General features: G+C 44.8%; 1 protein-coding gene across 2 annotated transcripts in view; it reads left to right on the forward strand.

The window, feature by feature from the left end:
• Positions 1-17,839, forward strand: part of Dmrt1 (doublesex and mab-3 related transcription factor 1) — a 104,432-nt gene that overhangs the window by 31,905 nt on the left and 54,688 nt on the right. The window contains exons 3-4 of one of the 2 annotated variants that reach the window (XM_031389999.1): positions 13,050-13,120; positions 13,202-13,333. In XM_031389999.1, coding sequence (XP_031245859.1) covers positions 13,050-13,120; positions 13,202-13,333 — 203 coding nt within the window. Of the gene's footprint in view, positions 1-13,049; positions 13,334-17,839 lie in introns of both variants that reach the window. The other variant, XM_031389998.1, reaches the window with a different exon arrangement.

Raw genomic sequence — 17,839 nt, forward strand, 5'->3', positions numbered from 1 at the left:
AGAGAGAGAGGTGTGCTGCAGTTAACAAAGCTGGACGGCACTGGGGATCGGAAGGGTGCTTTGATATCACACAGGGAGTTACAGAATCTGGAGTTTCCCTGCTGGGTTTCAGACTTGCTTCGGTCCAATATTTCCTCATTACGCTACCTTTTTTCCCTTCTGGAGTGGTAAAGTATATTCCATGCCATTGCATGTTGAGAGTATGTGGTTTTGATTTTTTATTATTGAAAGTGGATTCTTCTCTCATACAATACATCAAAACCGCAAAGATTTAAAATTGCCCTAAAAAACTTTCTAAACAGGCCCACATCCTCCTTTGCCCTATTAACCTTTCCTTTCCACTACTTCTGATGGATGATGGGCTAGAAAGGAGGTTAAAGCGTTAAAAAATTAATATTAAGAGGGCTGGTGAGATGGCTCAGCAGGTAAGAGCGCTGACTGCTCTTCCAAAGGTCATGAGTTCAAATCCCAGCAACCACATGGTGGCTCACAACCACCCATAATGAGATCTGACGCCCTCTTCTGGTACCTCTGAATACAGTGTACTTACATATAATAATAAATATATAAAGCTAAAAAAAATTCATATTGAAGTAGGTTTTGAAAAATCTAAGCCTATAGTTTCCCCTCCCTCCACTATTCCCAGCTCCCCACAACACCTCCCCTCTCCCTCAGATCCACACCTCCTCCGTTTCCTCTTTAGAAAAGAGCAGTCCTCCAAGAGATGACAGCCAACCCAACAAAGCAAGATACAGTAAGATCCGGCCAAAGCCCTTATTGAGGCTGGACAAGGCAACCCAACAGGAAGAAAAGAGTCCCAAGAGCAGGCAAGAGAGTCAGAGATGCACCCACTCCTACTGTTAGGAGTCCCACAAAGACACTAGCTAACTAACAGCCGTAACACATACGCAGTAGACTTGGTACAGACCCATACAGACCCCTTGCTGGCTGCTTCAGTCTCTGTGAGCCCTGCTTAGTTGATTGGGTATGCCATGTTCTCCTGGTGTCTTCCATCATTCACTCAGAATCCTACAGTCTTTCCTCTCCCTCTTCCACAGGGTTCCCTAATCTCTGAGGTGAGGGACCCGGGAGCCCACAGAGACCTCCACTTTAGACTCTCTGCATAAGGTCTGGCATGTCTGATGGTCTCTGCACCACCTGCTGCCAGAAGCAGCCTCTTTGATGGTGACTGGACAAGACGCCAGTCTATGAGTGTAACAGAATATCATTAGGAATCATTTTATTCTTTTTTTTCCTTTGGCCAGTCATAAGTAGTTCTAGGCTACCCAGCTTCCAGTTCTTAGGCATCCAGGTAGTGTAGGCATGGGCTTCATCTTGTGGTATGGGCCTTTGATTTTAAAAGGAGTTTTCCATGAATCTCAAGAGACTTTGAACTTTGGACTTTTACACTGTTGAGACTGTGATAGACTATGGGGCCTTTTGAAGTTGAACCGAATGCGTGCATATATATATATATATATATATATATGTATACACACACACATATTGGTATTATGATATGGTTACAAGCCTATGGGGGCCAGGGAGTGGAATGTGATGGTGTGAATAAAAATGACCCCCATAGGCTAGTATATTTGACTGCTTAGTCGCCAGGCAGTGGAACTCTGAGAGATTAGAAGGGTTAGGAGGTGCGGCCTTGTTGGAGGAAGTGTGCCACTGGGGATAGGTGGGCTTTGAGGTTTTCAAAAGCCCACGTCCAGTCTAGTGTTTCTCTCTTTCTCTTTCTTGGCTTGAGGATCAGGATGCAGCTCTTAGCTACCACTCCAGCACCATGTATACGGCCATGCTCCTACCGTGATGATATCAGGCTAAGCTTCTGAAACTGTAAGCAAGCTCCCCGTTAAATGCTTTCTTTTTAAAGAGTGGCCTCGGTCATGCTGCCTCTTCACCACTATAGAACGGTGGCTAAGACACAATTAAACAGCAAAATCAAAGGAAGGGGAGTAGAAAGGGCTTGTGATAATGTCCTGTTTGGGCTATCAACTCCCCCATAATGGAGAGTTGATTATGTTTTATTTTCCTTTTATTTGAGGGGAGGTAAAACTGTGGAGGTGAGCAAAGTACATTGGGGTGATATCTGAGGCAGTAGAGGCTGTTCTGAAGTGTGCCTATAATGTGCGCCTCTTCTCGGGTATGGGCTTAGCACTCAGCGTTGCGGTCCTGAGGGTCAAAAGCTTCCTTCACAAATTTGGTAAGATGAAGTGGTTTGCTATACCAGTGTGCGAGCCTGGAGGTCACAGACTATGCTAGGAGAAATAATTATGCACTGTAATGGGCAATTACTGATAATGGCCTTCTGGGGTGGCAGAAAATACACAGCCCCACCTTCTTGGCTGGAACGAACATTGAATAGCACATTAACTTTATAGCAAGCTTAAAGTTCGGCCCTGGAACTGCAGCCCCCACCCCCGACTCCCATATAAATAAAATTCTGTCTTTGGGAAAGCGCTGTGGCAGCAGCCTTAAGTGAAAAAAGCAGGGAGGAGGGGGTGGGGCTAGGAACGTGGGATTTTGGAAAGGGAAGGAATGGCGGGCTAGCTGTGCCCCACCTGGTGGAATCTGTCACTCAGGGTCGTCCCTGTTCCCAAGAGTGCACAGTGAGTGGTTGTTGCTCTCCTGGCACCAGATTTATGTTTGACATTTAAAATAGCCCTGTCATGACTGCCCTGTGGGAGAAGCAGATTGTTCCCGCGCTTCCTGATTATGGCTTTAGGGAGGGATATCACACTGACTGCGCTCAAGGCTACTGTCTGACCTCTGAGAAGGCCAGGAGAAGAGGTTTGTGCCTGTTCCGAGTTGGGTTGCCTTTGGAAGGCCCTGCAGGTGCAAGCCGGCCTCCTCTGGTGCCCTAATGAGGAACATTTAGAACAAGGACTTGTGCCAGGAGTTGTCTGATGGCTTTCTGGCAGGCATTCACAGCAGAGACTGTACTGTGTGACTGTGCTGTGGTTAAGATAACAGTACCAGCACTTTCAGAACACTTACCGCGGGCCCGAGTCTATGTACTAGACACGTAGAGACTTTTCGTACATTCATGTCCATTATACCCATATATTCATATAATACATAACCCAGTTATGTTAGGCTCTGAGAGGTGAAAAAGTCAAATTGCTTGCCTGAGTGACATGCGGCAGTAGATTCCAGGTCTGGTTCAGCAGTTTGACTCAGAATGGGTGCCTGGGCATCTATAGTTACAGTGATCCAGGTTTAGGCTAGAGGTGACTCATTGGGATTTCATTGCTTAGAAAGCCCCCTCAGAATGAGACACTGGGCTCCAGTTGCTGGAAGGAGACGTGTCTAGAAGGCAGAAGTTCTCAGACATTGCGGTTGCAGAACCCCTTAGCGGTTTTAAAGTCTGCTGAGGATCTCAAGAGCCTGTGCTTGTGTGGGCCATATCCGTTGATGCCACACAAAGACTCAAGTTGAGAAATTTAAAAGTTATCTTTTAAAATTAGAGTATCATTGCTGTGAAGAGATGCCATAACCACGGCAGCTATTAAAAAACAAAACGTTTATTTGGAGGCTGGCTTATAGTTTCAAAGGATTAGTTTTTTCTAAACATGGTGGCATCTTGCCGGCAGACTTGGTGCTGGAAGAGCTGAGAGTTCTATATCTTGATTCAAAGGCAGCAGAAGGAGACTATCCCAGTTCTGGGCATCACACCCCCAACCCTCCCCATCCCCCCAACCCCCCTCCACCCCTCCCCCCCACATGCACACACACTTTCTTCAAAGCCCACCTCCCCAGTGACATACTTCCTTCCAGCAAGGCCACACCTGCTCTAACAAGGCCATAACTCCTAATAGTTGTGCTGCCCATGGGCTAAGCACTCAGATGCATGATCTGTGGGGGTCAAACCTATTCAAACCACCAATCACTAATTAAGAAAATGCCCTGCAGGCTTGCCTACAGCCCTATCTTAAGGAGGTGTTTTCTTAATTGAGATTCCCTCCTGAGATAACTTTAGCTTGTGTCAAGTTGACAGAAAACTAGCCAGCACAATGACCAATAGAAACGTGGGGAGGGAAGAGTTTATTTGTCTTACGTGTTGCCCTAAGGGTCCCATCAGTGAGGGATGTCAGCAGAAGCTCAAGCAGGAACCTGGAGGCCATGGAGGGATGCTGTTGACTAGCTTGCTTCCCATGGCTTGCTCAGCCTGCTCTCTTACACCACCCACAAGTACTAAACCCAGGGGGGCACTACCCTTAGGGGGCTGATCCTTCCCACATTAATCAAGAAAATGCCCCCCCCCCAATTCGCTTATAGGCCAGTCTGATGGAGGTAATCCCTCAGTTGTATTTCCCTATTTCCAGACAATTTTAGCTTGTATCAAGTTGACGATAAGCAAAAAAAAATACAACAACTATACAACTACATAGCATGGTAAGCCCATTAACTGTTAGCATAGAGTTTTAATGAAAAATACCTTTCAGATATTAAGGAGAGTACCTATATATATGTCCTTAGATCTCCTTTCTCTCTGGTTGGTGTAGCCGGGTCTGCCCAAATGGACATTTCTTGTTTACTTGTTTATTTATTTAACGTATGTAGCTCAAGCTGGTCTGGAATCTCCTGTGTTACATTATTCAGTTTCCTGCCTCCTCAGCAGAATTGATTGATCCCATTTGCTTCCATGTCCCAAAGAGTCACTAACCAGACTGTGACTGGCTCTTTCATTGCTTGTTTAAAAGTCCTGATTCCGGCGATTCGGTTTCTGAGGGGTTCCTGGTCACCCTAGTTTTTTGTAAGGGGCCATGGTTAAATTCCAGCGATTCAGTCGCTGAGGATTCCTGGTCACCCTAGATTTTTGTAAGGGGCCATGGTTAAGGCTCCCTCAGTCGCTGAGGGTTCCTGGTCACCCTAGATTTTTGTAAGGGGCCATGGTTAAATTCCAGCGATTCAGTCGCTGAGGGTTCCTGGTCACCCTAGATTTTTGTAAGGGGCCATGGTTAAGGCTCCCATCTGTATGTTGAGAGCTACATCGCAGCTTTTCTCTTTTTCTACTGAAGGTCAGACTTGAGGCCTGTCTTCTGCTTTTAGGATCTCCCTCTCATCCTCTCTTTGATCTAAAGTCACCCCTAATCGGAGGCAAATGTGGAGGATGCTAGCCTATCTCCCCTTCTTGTTGCAGTTGCTCCTTTGCATAAACAGCTTCCTACTTGGTTGCCATCTTGGCCTCATACGAATTTCTAACTATACACATCAGAAACCCTGCAACCTCTGCTGCTGGTTGCTCACAGTCTCCATTCATGGGCACTAAGAGGACTCAATTCCAAGACTGCAGAATTTCCTTTAAACCTTTTAACTCTTTACAAGGCATCTCCATGTTCACATGGTGGACACCGCCACCCCGTACCGCATACACGAAGACTGCCACCCTGGGATCCCTCCCACAGACACTCCTATTTCTGATGTCTCTTCCTTAGTTACATGTCCCACGATTCCTGAGAACCATGAGAACACTGTCATAGCACAAAGGCACATTAACACGCATCACGCAGGAAAGGAGAACTCTATTGGAATCTCCTCCAAAGATGGTCACCCTTATGCTTCTCAACCTTAGTCTTGGTACCTTGTTTCTCACAGCAAGGGCTGTGGCACTCACAAGGACCTCCCCAACTCATCTTAAGTTCTGTCATGTTCCTGTTCTTGCTCAAGTTATGTTGTGTGACAAAACTTTATCAGGAGAGACACAACACAAACATCTACTCACTCCAGATAGGGACCTCACAACAGACCAAAGTAGAGAAACACCAAAGTCCAATTTGGTGAACCAGTGAGTTTTGTTAGGGTTATAAGGCATATGGATTACTTAGAGGAGAAAAAAGACTTAAAGGCATCTGCATCACCAAGGCCCACCCAGGCATGGCTGACAGCTCACAAAAGCTAGGAAGCTAGAGCACATTGCACAGCCTGCAGGCAGCTCAACAAGTTGGAGAGTATGTTTGTTTGTTTTTTTTTTTTTTTAGATAAATTTGTTTTAGTTTTATTTTTTTTCTACTTTTTTATTAGATATTTTCTTTATTTACATGTCATATGATATCTCTTTCCCAGTATCCGCCTCCAAAAAAAAAAAAAAAGAAAAAATAAATAAAATAAAACCTCTGTTCCCTCCCTCGTCCCGTTTTGCAGGTGCCTCAGTCAGTCTGAGCCTCTTCCAGGTAGCTCAGCTTGTCTGACAGTCTTTCCAGCTCAGCTTCAGTGTTTATTGCTACTCTGTCAGGCAGGGAGTCCAGTGAGTCTGCTAAGTTCCAGGCACTTCCTGAAGCAGTTGACTTGTTTACTTTCCTGCTTAAGGATGTTTCAGACTTTGAGAAGACAGGTTTTTGTTTTGTTTTGTTTTTTAAAAAAACAAACCAGCTTCTCTGTTCAGCACCCTTCATGGCTTAGATCACTCAGTTGTTCCTCAGTGTGAGACATTACAGAAGCTGATTATCTGGACATGGGAATACTCTGCAGAATGTTATTTTAAAAAGACAAAACCAAAAACAGGTAGCTTGTTTGTTTGTCTTCTTGCTCCAGTGAGGAACATCCCAGTCTCACCCCCCAGATCTATGGAAAGTCATCCTCAAAGGACAGCGTTAAGCAAACAGGGGTGTGTCCTAGTTCTGAGTTCGTATTAGTTGGTGAAAGGTTATCTTAGGTTTCAGATTTAACTATTTCCTAGTGAAGGTTTTGCCTGCTTGGCAACACAGAATTTTGAAGCTAAGTAGAACACACATTTGCCAAAGTGGGATTTCAGATGTAAAAAGATAGACAGTTCTCATTGCGAATCAAGCATTGAAGTTTGCTGGTAAATTTTGGTTTCATTTGTGGTCCTTTCTGCACATGCAGAAGTGGGTATAATTTCAAGTTTATAGAGGACTCAAAGCGCAACAATGCTGAGAATCCTGACACTAGAGAACAGAAGGGAAAGCCTTCACCTACCTTAAAATGAATTACTGGTTAACTACTATTAATATGCTGCAGGCCCAGAGACCAGCATATAACACTCTAAGATCAATAAGGCTGTTTATCACGTGTGGCTATTGATCTCTCATGAAGGAGTGAAATCATATTTCACACTGAATATGTTAGTACAAAAAAAAGTAACAGGACTTTGAAGGCTTATCAGAAGATGAGATGTCCAGAAGGTGCATGTACTGAGCCACGTGTGAGCATTGGAGGGGCAGGTGGTGGCCTACGAGCACCATGTCTGCAGATGAATGTGTAGAGACAGGGAGCTCAGAGTATATGTGGCAGAGCCCAGTTCTCTAGTTGTCACTGCCTTTCCAGCTGGACCTGGTTCTGCTGATTAGAACTGTATGCCAATAGCCATAACACTTGAAACATCCCATTTGCTGGGTGTGTGGTGGTGCACTGCTATAATCACAGTGCTTAGGAGCCTGAGGCATGAGGATCACAGATTTGAAGCCAGGCTTGATTGCATAATGAGACCCTCACTTGACAAACAAACATGAGTCAAAGTACAAGGCCCTGGGCTCAGTCCCCAGCAGTGGGGAGAAGGATCTAACTTTCTGTTGCCATGTACATCATGACAGAGGACTGCCGGGTAGATGATCCTGTAGGGAGTCACTGGTTAAGATAAATACCACCTTTCCTTGGTCTCGATGCCATGGGTGATCTCTTACGAATACAGTTAAATAATCTTGGCCAGTTTTCATTCCAGAAAGACCCTGAGTGGCATTTAGTTTCAGATTTTTCAACACCATCATTAAGACACTTCTTTCTCAGTCTATGTCTCTGGTCTTTGTATTAGTAATATTGACTGTGGAGCTTAAAGGACCCAGGCATGATGTCTTAGGTTTTAACACAGCTGTGAACAGAGACACCATGACCACTGCAACTCTTACAAAGGCAAGCATTCAGTTCAGAGGTTTAGTTCTTTATTATTGTGGCAGAAAGCATAGCAGTGCCAGGTAGACATGATGCTGGAGAGGTATCCGAGAGGGTTTTTTTTTTTTTTGGTTTTCCGAGACAGGGTTTCTCTGTATAGCCTTGGCTGTCCTGGAACTTGCTCTGTAGACCAGGCTGGCCTCGAACTCAGAAATCCCCCTGCCTCTGCCTCCCAAGTGCTGGGATTAAAGGCGTGCGCCACCACCGCCTGGCAGTATCTGAGAGTTTTATATCTGGATCAGCAGGCAGCAGGAAGAGAGAGTGACACTGGCTTGAGCATCTGAAACCACAAAGCCCACCTCCAGTGACATACTTCCTCCAACAAGGCCACGCCCACTCCAGCAAGCCCATACCTTTTGAAGAGTGCTATTGCCTATGATCCTGTAGGGACCATTTTCATTCAAACCACCACACATTTCTACACATGAGGCTTGGAGACTGGCTGGAGGAATTTATAGTCAGACCAAGGGAATGGTGAAGGTTGGTATACAGTAAGGTTTACAGAGCCAGCTTTCCGCTTATTATTCTTCCCCCTTGATTCAGAATGAAGCCCTTATTTTGTTTGTATATGGAAAACAACTTTCTGAAAGTTAAGTGTAGGTACACACACACACACTCACTCATAGAAAATTTTAATTGTTTTCTAGTTCTTTTGAATTGGATTTCTTTTGGAGACAGGAATTCAACATGTATCCCTGGCTGGGCCTCAAACTCAGAGAGATCCACCTGTCTGTGCCAACCCAATGCTGGGGTTAAAGACATGTACCACTGTGCCTGGTTTGAGTTGGAATTTTTTTTTTAAATAAATTCTTATTTATCTATTTCCTTTTTATTATTTTTGTGCTGTCTTGGGGTTTTACTGCTATGAACAGACACTATGACAAAGACGAGTCTTTTAAAAGATAACATTTAATTGGGGCTGACTTACAGGTTCAGAGGTTCAGTCCATTATCATCAAGGCAGGATCATGGCAGCATCCAGGCTGGCATGGTGCAGGCAGATCTGAGAGTTCAACATCTTTATCTGAAGGCTGCTAGTGGAAGACTGACTTCCAGGCAGCTAGGGTGAGGGTCTTAAAGCCCATGCAGTGACATACCTACTCCAACAAGGCCATACCTCCTAATAGTGCCACTCCCTGGGCCAAGTATATACAAACCATCATATGTGCATTGGCATTTTCCCTGCGTGTGTATCTGTGTGAAAGTGTCAGAACTCCCATAGCTGGAGTTACAGACGATGATAAGCTGCCATGTGGGTGATGGCAATTGAACCTGGGTCTTCTGGTAGAGCAGCCAGTGCTCCTAACAGCTGAGCCATCTCTCTAGGCTCCAATTCAAATTTTTTTTTTTTTTAAGATTTTTCTGGGCAGTAGTGGCGCACGCCTTTAATCCTAGCACTTGGGAGGCAGAGGCAGGCAGATTTCTGAGTTTGAGGCCAGCCTGGTCTACATAGTGAGTTCCAGGACAACCAGGGCTATACAGTGAAACCCTGGCCTGGCTCGAAACAAAACAAAATTTAAAAAAGTTTATTTTATTTATATGAGTACACTGTAGCTGTCTTTAGACACACCAGAAGAGGGCATCAGTTCCCATTACAGATGGTTGTGAGCTACCATGTAGTTGCTGGGAACTGACCTCAGGACCTCTGGAAGAGCAGTCAGTGCTCTTAACTGCTGAGCCAACTCTCCAGCCCCCCAATTGGAAATCTTAATTTTAAGATTTCTACCACTTACCGGGGGCACTTAGTCTGACTTAGATGGTGACCTTTCCGTGTTGGGGAGAATGTCGTTTGGTACTCCTGGGGACTCTGCCATGACTGTAGTAAGTAGGAAGGCAAACTGATCATAGGTGTTTGTTACAGCAGTTTCTTCTCAGAAACTTCTCAGAGTGGAGTGCATGTGGAGTGTAATGTCAGCATTGTACAGTCTTGGAAGGGAAGCTGATGGGTTTCCTGGTCCTAAACATGTAAGTGCGAAGTGGGTCCATTGGTTCCATGAAGAGACTTAGAAACTGTCAGACCCAGGCCTTTTTGGGGGGACTCACATCTTCCTCTGATGATCTCAGCATTACCCTGCCTGCTAGCCCTTCTCATCTGGCCACTCCTCATGGGACATTTTTTTCTCTCTTTATAACTTCATATTAGCCTTGTTATGAGTGTTCTTCACCCCTGTAAGTCATTTCCATCTCAGCTCATCCTTCTAGGAGCCTTGATGACACCCCCCACCCCTTCATTACAGTCACCTGGAGCATGTGCCTATACTATTACGGTGGCACAGAAATCTCAAAACACAAAAAAGTCTCACTCAGTGTTACTCAGGAGCTGATATGTACAAGGTTCTGGGTTCCAGCCCCAGTACCTAAAATTGTCTGTCTGTCTGTCTATATCTCTAAAAGAATAAAGTAAAAGTTAAACAACTGTAAGTATTAGTCAGGTGACGTATTGTTCCTGATTCAAAAATCAGACTTAAATAGCAGCGCTGCCCCGCTGCCCCATGGGTGCTGTCACCAGCCCCTGGGGTCTCTCATACAGCAGTAGCGTAGTCATTAAAGCTGGGAACCGTGAAACTGAGTTTGACATAGACCAAGTTTTAGTTGGAAACATTAAAATAAGAGAATTATGAGCTGGAGGTGTAACTTTGTGGTGCAGTGTCTGCCTGTTGAGTGTGTGCTAAAGCCCGGGGTTCAGTCTCTGGCAACACTCACAAGACGTGCACTATGCACCTCATATGCTGGTTTGTATAGAGATGAAACAAAAAATTAACTCCAAGGGCATTTAGTGATTTTATGTGTAAAATTTGTGGCTACATGCTCTTGCAAAGCTCACATGGCTTAATTTAAATCTCAATGTGAAACTGAGCTCTCTCAACAAATATTTCTATTTACCATGAAAATTCAGATAACTTGAAAAAAAAAAAAGAACAAAACAAATTCGGGTAAGTGGGAAAACGACAACATTGTTAACTAAGGACAAACGGCTGAAGCAAAGCACGTTATGATTTGACTTGACCTAGCATTTTAAACTTGAGCTTTACTGTACTGTTTATTGAAGCCATTGTCTTGTTACCCTGAGCATTATTACTGCCATCACTTTGTTCCTTGATAAACTGGGGCCCAGTGGGAGCCTACACATTTGCTGGCAGAGAATCAAAACCTTGGGTTTTGATTTCTTTTTGATTTTTTCCTTTGCCTGCTTTGTTTTCTTTAGTAAAAACCTGGCTTTTGTAGGCTGGCCCTAAGGTGTCTCCAAGTTTTCTACCATAGGAGCAGGTGTAAATGTGTAATGTTTAATGTGCCTGAGACTGCATGGCCTATGACCCAACAATGGTTAGGGCTGGAAAGTTGGTCACTTTATCCCTTCTTGTTTCAAATGTCTGCATGGCTTGACATTTCTGAGAAGTTTGTGTAAATAAGCAGATAAAGAATAAAGGACCCAACACTAAAAATAAAATAATTATCTATGAAAATTACCAATTATGCCAATAGTTTGTTTGTTTGTTTATTTCGAGACAGGGTTTCTCTGTATAGCCCTGGCTGTCCTGGAACTCACTGTGTAGACCAGGCTGGCCTCGAACTCAGAAATCTGCCTGCCTTTGCCTCCCAAGCGCTGGGATTAAAGGCATGTGCCCCTATTCCCCGGCTTTTTTTTTTTCTCATTATTTTTAACGTGTATACGTGAGAGGCTCCATGTATTTATGTGCACCATGTGTGCCTGATGCCTGCAGAGGCCAGAAGAGGGCATTGGATCCCTTGGAACTGGAGTTACAGGTTGTTGTGAGTTGCCATGTGGGTGCTGGGAACTGAACCCAGGTTGAAGAGCAGCGGATGCTCTGGACCCATGAGTCCTCTCTCCACCCCTGACCTTGCTGTTTTGAGTAAGAAAAGAGTAGGGAGAAGAAAGGAAATCAGTGAGTGAGTGGCCTGTCAGTGCAGTTACAGGAGTCCGCAGAGGGTGTATTTGGGTCCTGTGGTGGAAAGGAAACTGCAGTCTTTAAGGTTGTATGAAGGCCTCAGTAGGCTTGGCCCAAACCTTTCAGAGCACGCTCTTTGCGTGCACGCACTCTTCCTTGCACGATTTCTCTTTCTACACTTTTATCCAGGATCCCCTCCCCACCGCCCCCCCCAGTGCTTTGGGGACATTGTGCTGGAAATCTCTCCAGGGGCCTCTTCATCATGCCTTGGGATACTGAGCCCTTCTCTGTGTCTCAGCTGTGAAGTATTAAGGGCTTGTGGTTCTTGGAGCTTCAGGTTTTACTTCAGATTTATCCCTGATAAATATGAAGATTTTATCATATTTAAAGATTCAAGATTCATCCTTTCATGTAGCCCTGTACTTTGTGCCCAGTGTCGAGAGTAAACAGAACACAGCCCTTTGTCACTCTGCCACACCCAGACTCTTGCTCCTCATCCCCTTTTATCCTTAGTCCTCACAGCCCATCATCCCCCACTTTGTTTTCATGTCCCACATGTCCCTGTACCAGGCTACCCTTACATTTGGAGTCTAATGTGGCCTCTATCTGGTCTTGTGTTGCTCCCTCATCTCTCCTTCACTTTTTCCCAAGAATTTGCATCAGGTGTAGCTCCCACAGCACAGCTCCGTTGGTCTGCTTCTGGTCCATACTAAAGAATACAGTGTCCTATCTACCACGGAAGGAAGTCAAAGAAACGGTGTGCCCTCAAACTCAGCCCCTTACTGAGTTCCTGGGGTGGCAGTTAACTTTATCACATGGTAAAAATTTAGAGGTTAACTGGGTTTGATCTCCAGTTCCTTGACATTTGACTCAGGTATCTGGGTTGAGGTCACACTGTCTGGCTTCATGTCATTTAACCTACCTCTAAAGTGAGTTGGCATTCCTAGGAAAAAATACCTAGCCAGGGGTATTTTGGCTTTGCCATCAACACAGAGCTAGCCTTAGAACCCTCCCCTTAGGAAGCAGGGAATGATTTCCCCCTGGCATTTTCAAGTTCTTTGTTCATCTTGAGGCTGAACGTGAGGCACAGCTGAGCTTTTAGAGGACAAGGTTTGTGGACCACCTACATGAAATCTTACGACATCATTCATTCCTTTATTTATTTACATCCCAAACCGCTGCCCCTTAACAACATCTTTATTTTTCTTCCTCTTTTCTCTTTTAGAGGGACGCATGGTCATCCAGGATATTCCTGCTGTCACCAGCAGAGGGCATATGGAGAACACACCTGATCTGGTATCAGACCCCGCCTACTACAGCAGCTTTTACCAGCCTTCTCTGTTTCCTTACTACAACAATCTCTACAACTACCCCCAGTACTCCATGGCCTTGTCTGCTGAGTCCTCCTCAGGGGAGATGGGAAATCCTCTCGGGGGATCCCCTGTGAAGAACAGCCTGCGGAGTCTCCCAGCACCTTATGTGCCTGCTCAGACCGGAAACCAGTGGCAGGTATGACCCAGAGTTAGTGGCAGATGTGAAACACACATGCATGTAGATGCACATGCATGCACACCATGTACCACACACATGCTCAGTCAGCACACATGTAGTCACAGTATCATGTGATGCATATTGGCCCTCCTTTCTATCTGTTACTGTCATTTAATTCAAATATCGGCTTCAGGGACTTGGAAGGGATTGTGCATGTTTTTTTGGGTTCATTTTTAGTTTTAGTTTTTCTCACATTGTTGTTTTGTAGAAATAGCCACCTGTTCAGAGTTAAAATATATCTGAGGCCCCACCTCCTCCAGCCTGCCCTACCTTCGGGTAGCTTAGAATATGTTAGGTGCAGCTTCCTGGTGGCAGTCATCTCTCAGCAGATTTTTACACTGGGAGAGGGAGATTATGATGTGTGTATTTGCATGGCAGAAAAAATAAGGAAGGGGATGAGGTTGTGTTTCAATGGCCCAGGAGCGTAGGTGTGTGTATTTTAGAAATGGCGATCAGTCTTTCCAGGTACACATGTATTATTAAAATAGTCTGCGGTCAGGAGCATTCAACATTTGGAGCAAAACAGTGTTTTGTTGCATCAGGGACAGATTGTGTGGAGTGGTTCTGCTTCTGAGGGTGGAACATTTCCGCCAGGTCGTTGTGTTAACATCAGAGCACTCTGAGGCTAGACCACTGTGTGTACTTATGCCCGAGGAGTGTGTTCAGGAGAAGTTAAACCCACACCACCGGCTGCAGAGGCTGCAGAGATTTTGTAAGAACGAGGCTCACTTCTGCTCCGTGAATCTGGCTAGGCTTTCCTAGCAAGGACCTGATTTCAGTTTAGTGTAACACATCTCCAAGAGCAAGTCTCTGATACCTTCTTTTCTTCTTATTTTCTTAGCTTTATTGAGGCATACATTCATACTCTTAAGTGTGTTGTTTTGATGTACATATACATTGTGTGTTGCTTATCGAAGGCTAATGAAGGCACCATTTGCATGTGAGCTCACCTGCACCCAAGATTTAGTCTGCATTTTTTTCAGATATGTAGCAGTGCTGATCATAACTCCCACATGGTACATTAAAATTTCAGAACTAACATCGGAGGTAGAAACTAGGATATACGTCTCTCCACTTTCCTACCCACAAGCCTCAGGCAATCAGCATTGTGACATTCTGCTTCCTTTAGTCCAGTAGCTTTCACATTTCTTAAGCCCACTTCTAAAGCATTGCGATCTGACATCTTCCTCTAGTCAAATCTTGTTCATCTCCATTCTCCATTTTTCTTTTTGAAAGTACTGATACTCAAATCATCCCAGACTGGCCCCAAACTCACTGAGATGGGCCTGTCTCTGCAGGTGACCCTCAGCTGTAAGGTGGATCCCTTTAAATACTCAGGCTCTTTGTTGCTTAGGGTTAGAGTCGCTGCCCAAGCCCTCCGTTTTCTGTTCAAATCTTCTTGGGCCTCTCTTCTGCTTTCTTCACCCAGGCAGGTCAGAAACAAGCACACGTGTCTTGAAGAGAGGTGTTGTTTTAGGTGGCCGAGGGTAGAGCTTCCTTCCGAGTGTTCCTGAAATACTCAGTCCACCGTCGCTAACATAAGCTTTATCTCAGAAGTTTGGAGTTACTTTGGGAATCTGCCCAACAATTTTCTGTGAATGTGATATCAAATAAGGCACAAGGAGGGACATTCTCAATGTATGTGTTACAGAGGAGATTGAACAAAGGGACTCTGATGTGACAGGTCCCTCTTAAGCCTCCCATAACCAACTGTGAACATAAACTTGACTTTTAAAAATGTTTCAGTCATGCTTGCAAAATTCTTTCATCCAGATGAACCAACATAGCTGTAAGCCGACAATTTGCAAAATAAATAGCAGTTGCAGATCAGCAAGCACAAGTGACAAGGAAGACCTGACAAGGTTCTCATGCCACCCTGTTCTCCTGCAGAGAGCTGTAGAAGATGCCAGACTCCATGCTGAGTCTGCCTGCTGATTGAGGGAAACCGAGTGCACATTAGGGAATGGGAGTTGCAACCCTGGAAGGCCCATCCATATTCAATTACAGCTTTCCATCTAGCCATGTCACCTTGAGCAGATATGTCCTCTAGATCTCAGCTTTCTCTCATGATGCTCTCATTTGTCACATGGATGAGTGGCACAGTGTGGTCCTAAAGTGACATGGTCGGCTTTCTAGAGAGTTTCCATGTAAACAGAAACACTGCAGATAATAGCTGACAAACTTACTCCAGTTCCCTTTATTTCCATTTGCCATACTGTTTTTAGATCTATTGAGTTCTTTGCCAGGTGTTCCTATGTACTGAGCTAGCTCCATCAGGCATACCTCACAATAAAAGAGTTAATCATTAAAAAGCGAAATACTATGATGTACAGATCAAAGTCTGAATGGAATGACGTTTTATAGTTTTGAGGAAGAATTTGATTCCCTTGGGCAGTGCTGGAGAGATGGCTCAGTGATTAAGGGCACTGACTGTTCTTCCAGAGGACCAGGGGTTCAAATCCTAGTACCCTCATGATAGCTCACAACTGTCTTTAACTTCAAGATCTGATACTGTCACGTAGATGTACATGCAGGCAAAACACCAATGCACATAAAGTAAAGGTACATAAATAAAAATTTTAAAAGACTATTGTAAAGCATAGACAAACATAACAATGGCATAGTGTTTGTTAAGATATGCCATAAAAAAGCATTAACTAGTAAACACATATTAGGCATTTGGCTAGTGTTGAAGTGACAGCGATGAAGTGGCTTACACTGTAACCTGAAGAGGTTTTATTGTTTTGCTTTGTTTTTGTTTCGTTTTGTTTTGTTTGTTTTTTGAGGCAGGCTCTCACTGTGAAGCTCTAGGTAGCCTGGAACTCCCAAAGATCCACTTGCTTCTATCTGACTCTGGGATAGTCTAAGGTGTGCACCACCATGCCTGGCCCCAGAGTTGTCTCCATAGAGACAACTAGAGAGGTGGTTCCGTGGGTAAAGTTCTTGTTGTTCAAGCGTAAGGACCTGAGGTTTGGATACCAACATCCATCTTAAAACCAAACCTGGAAATGGTGGAGTTCTCTGCTAATCTTTTTGCAGGATTGTGGGGTGTGAATAGGTGGATTCCTGGAGCTTGCTAACCTGGAGACTAGCCACAAACTGGGTGAGCTCCAGGAGCTCCAGGTTCATCGAGAGACCCTGCTTCAAAATGTAAGATAGAACATGAGAGAAGAAGATACCCAATGTTGACATCTGGCTACATGTGTACATATGTGTACATACTCATATGTATCTGCATATACACACACGAAAGGAAGGAAGAAAGAAAGATAGGAAGGAAGCAAGCAACAAAGCATGCACGGGCACACACACACACACACACACACACTATCAGGGGTATTATAACAGGAATCTGGGATACATGGGAGGGTGACTGTCAACTTGATTTTTTCAAGCACACACATACACACACACACACACACACATACACAATCAGGGGTGTTATAACAGGAATCTGGGATAGATAGGAGGGTGACTGTCAACCTGATTTTTTTTTTTTTTTAAAGATGGGACTTCCTGTAGGCAGGACTGGAATTTACTCTGTAAGCCCAAGTTGGCCTGAGCTTCGTGATCTGCGTGGCTCAGTCTCTCGAGTGCTCAAATCACTACAGTCCATGTCCATCCATGTCCAGTCCCCATGCCCAGCCTCACCCTCTTAGTTTCTGGAAGATGTGCTGGGCCTGCTCTTTGAGCATTGCCTTACTTCTTTTAGGGGCAGCCTTCAAGTATTCTGTAGTCTTTCCCGAGGTGCCTTCAGCAGCATGAGAAGGCCTGTGCTGCTCTCTCATGTCATCCTTGATGACTCAGGTTCTGTCCAAGAGCTGGTAGCATGGAGGCCTTCTTCCTCACATTGATCTTCTGGACCCTGCTAAGACTCAACTTTCCTCCTCTCTCTCTCTTGGGTGGACGGAGTCTCCCTTTTATACTCTGTACCCTTCCCTCGCTACTTTCAGTGACATTGTGTGTTGCAGTGCAGTGTGGATGTTTTTCAACCAAAGACCTCTTTTGGTTTCTATAAAAACATGTAGTATAGCAGAGACCATAATTCTGTTTTAAAGGTAGACTTAAAAACAAACAGGGAATCCATTTTTGCATTTTGAAAAAAATCTATTGATTCTTGTGTAGGGTTCTCCTGCATGACTGACTGTAAAATCAAGCAAGCCACAGACTGACTCAGGACCTACTAAGTGCAGAACCTATGAGGAGTGGGGAGGGGAGCCGGGGGAGGTGTGTGTGTGGGATGAGGAGGGAATGATTTGCCTGAGGGTGGGGCCAGTCTTCTGAAATCCCAGAGTATGCTACTGGTGCTCCTGTGACCACCATTGCAGGCTTGAGAATGGCTTTAATTGTCTCTGGTCTGTCTCGAGCCTGAAGAGATTTGTGGCCCAATCATAGATTCCTGTCCTGTTGTGAAACAGGAATAACATTTGTGGCACTGGAACAAACTCAGGATGAATGGCTGCC

This window comes from Mastomys coucha, unplaced genomic scaffold (genome assembly GCF_008632895.1).
Source record: "Mastomys coucha isolate ucsf_1 unplaced genomic scaffold, UCSF_Mcou_1 pScaffold21, whole genome shotgun sequence".
In the NCBI taxonomy this organism is placed as follows: Eukaryota; Metazoa; Chordata; class Mammalia; order Rodentia; family Muridae; genus Mastomys; species Mastomys coucha.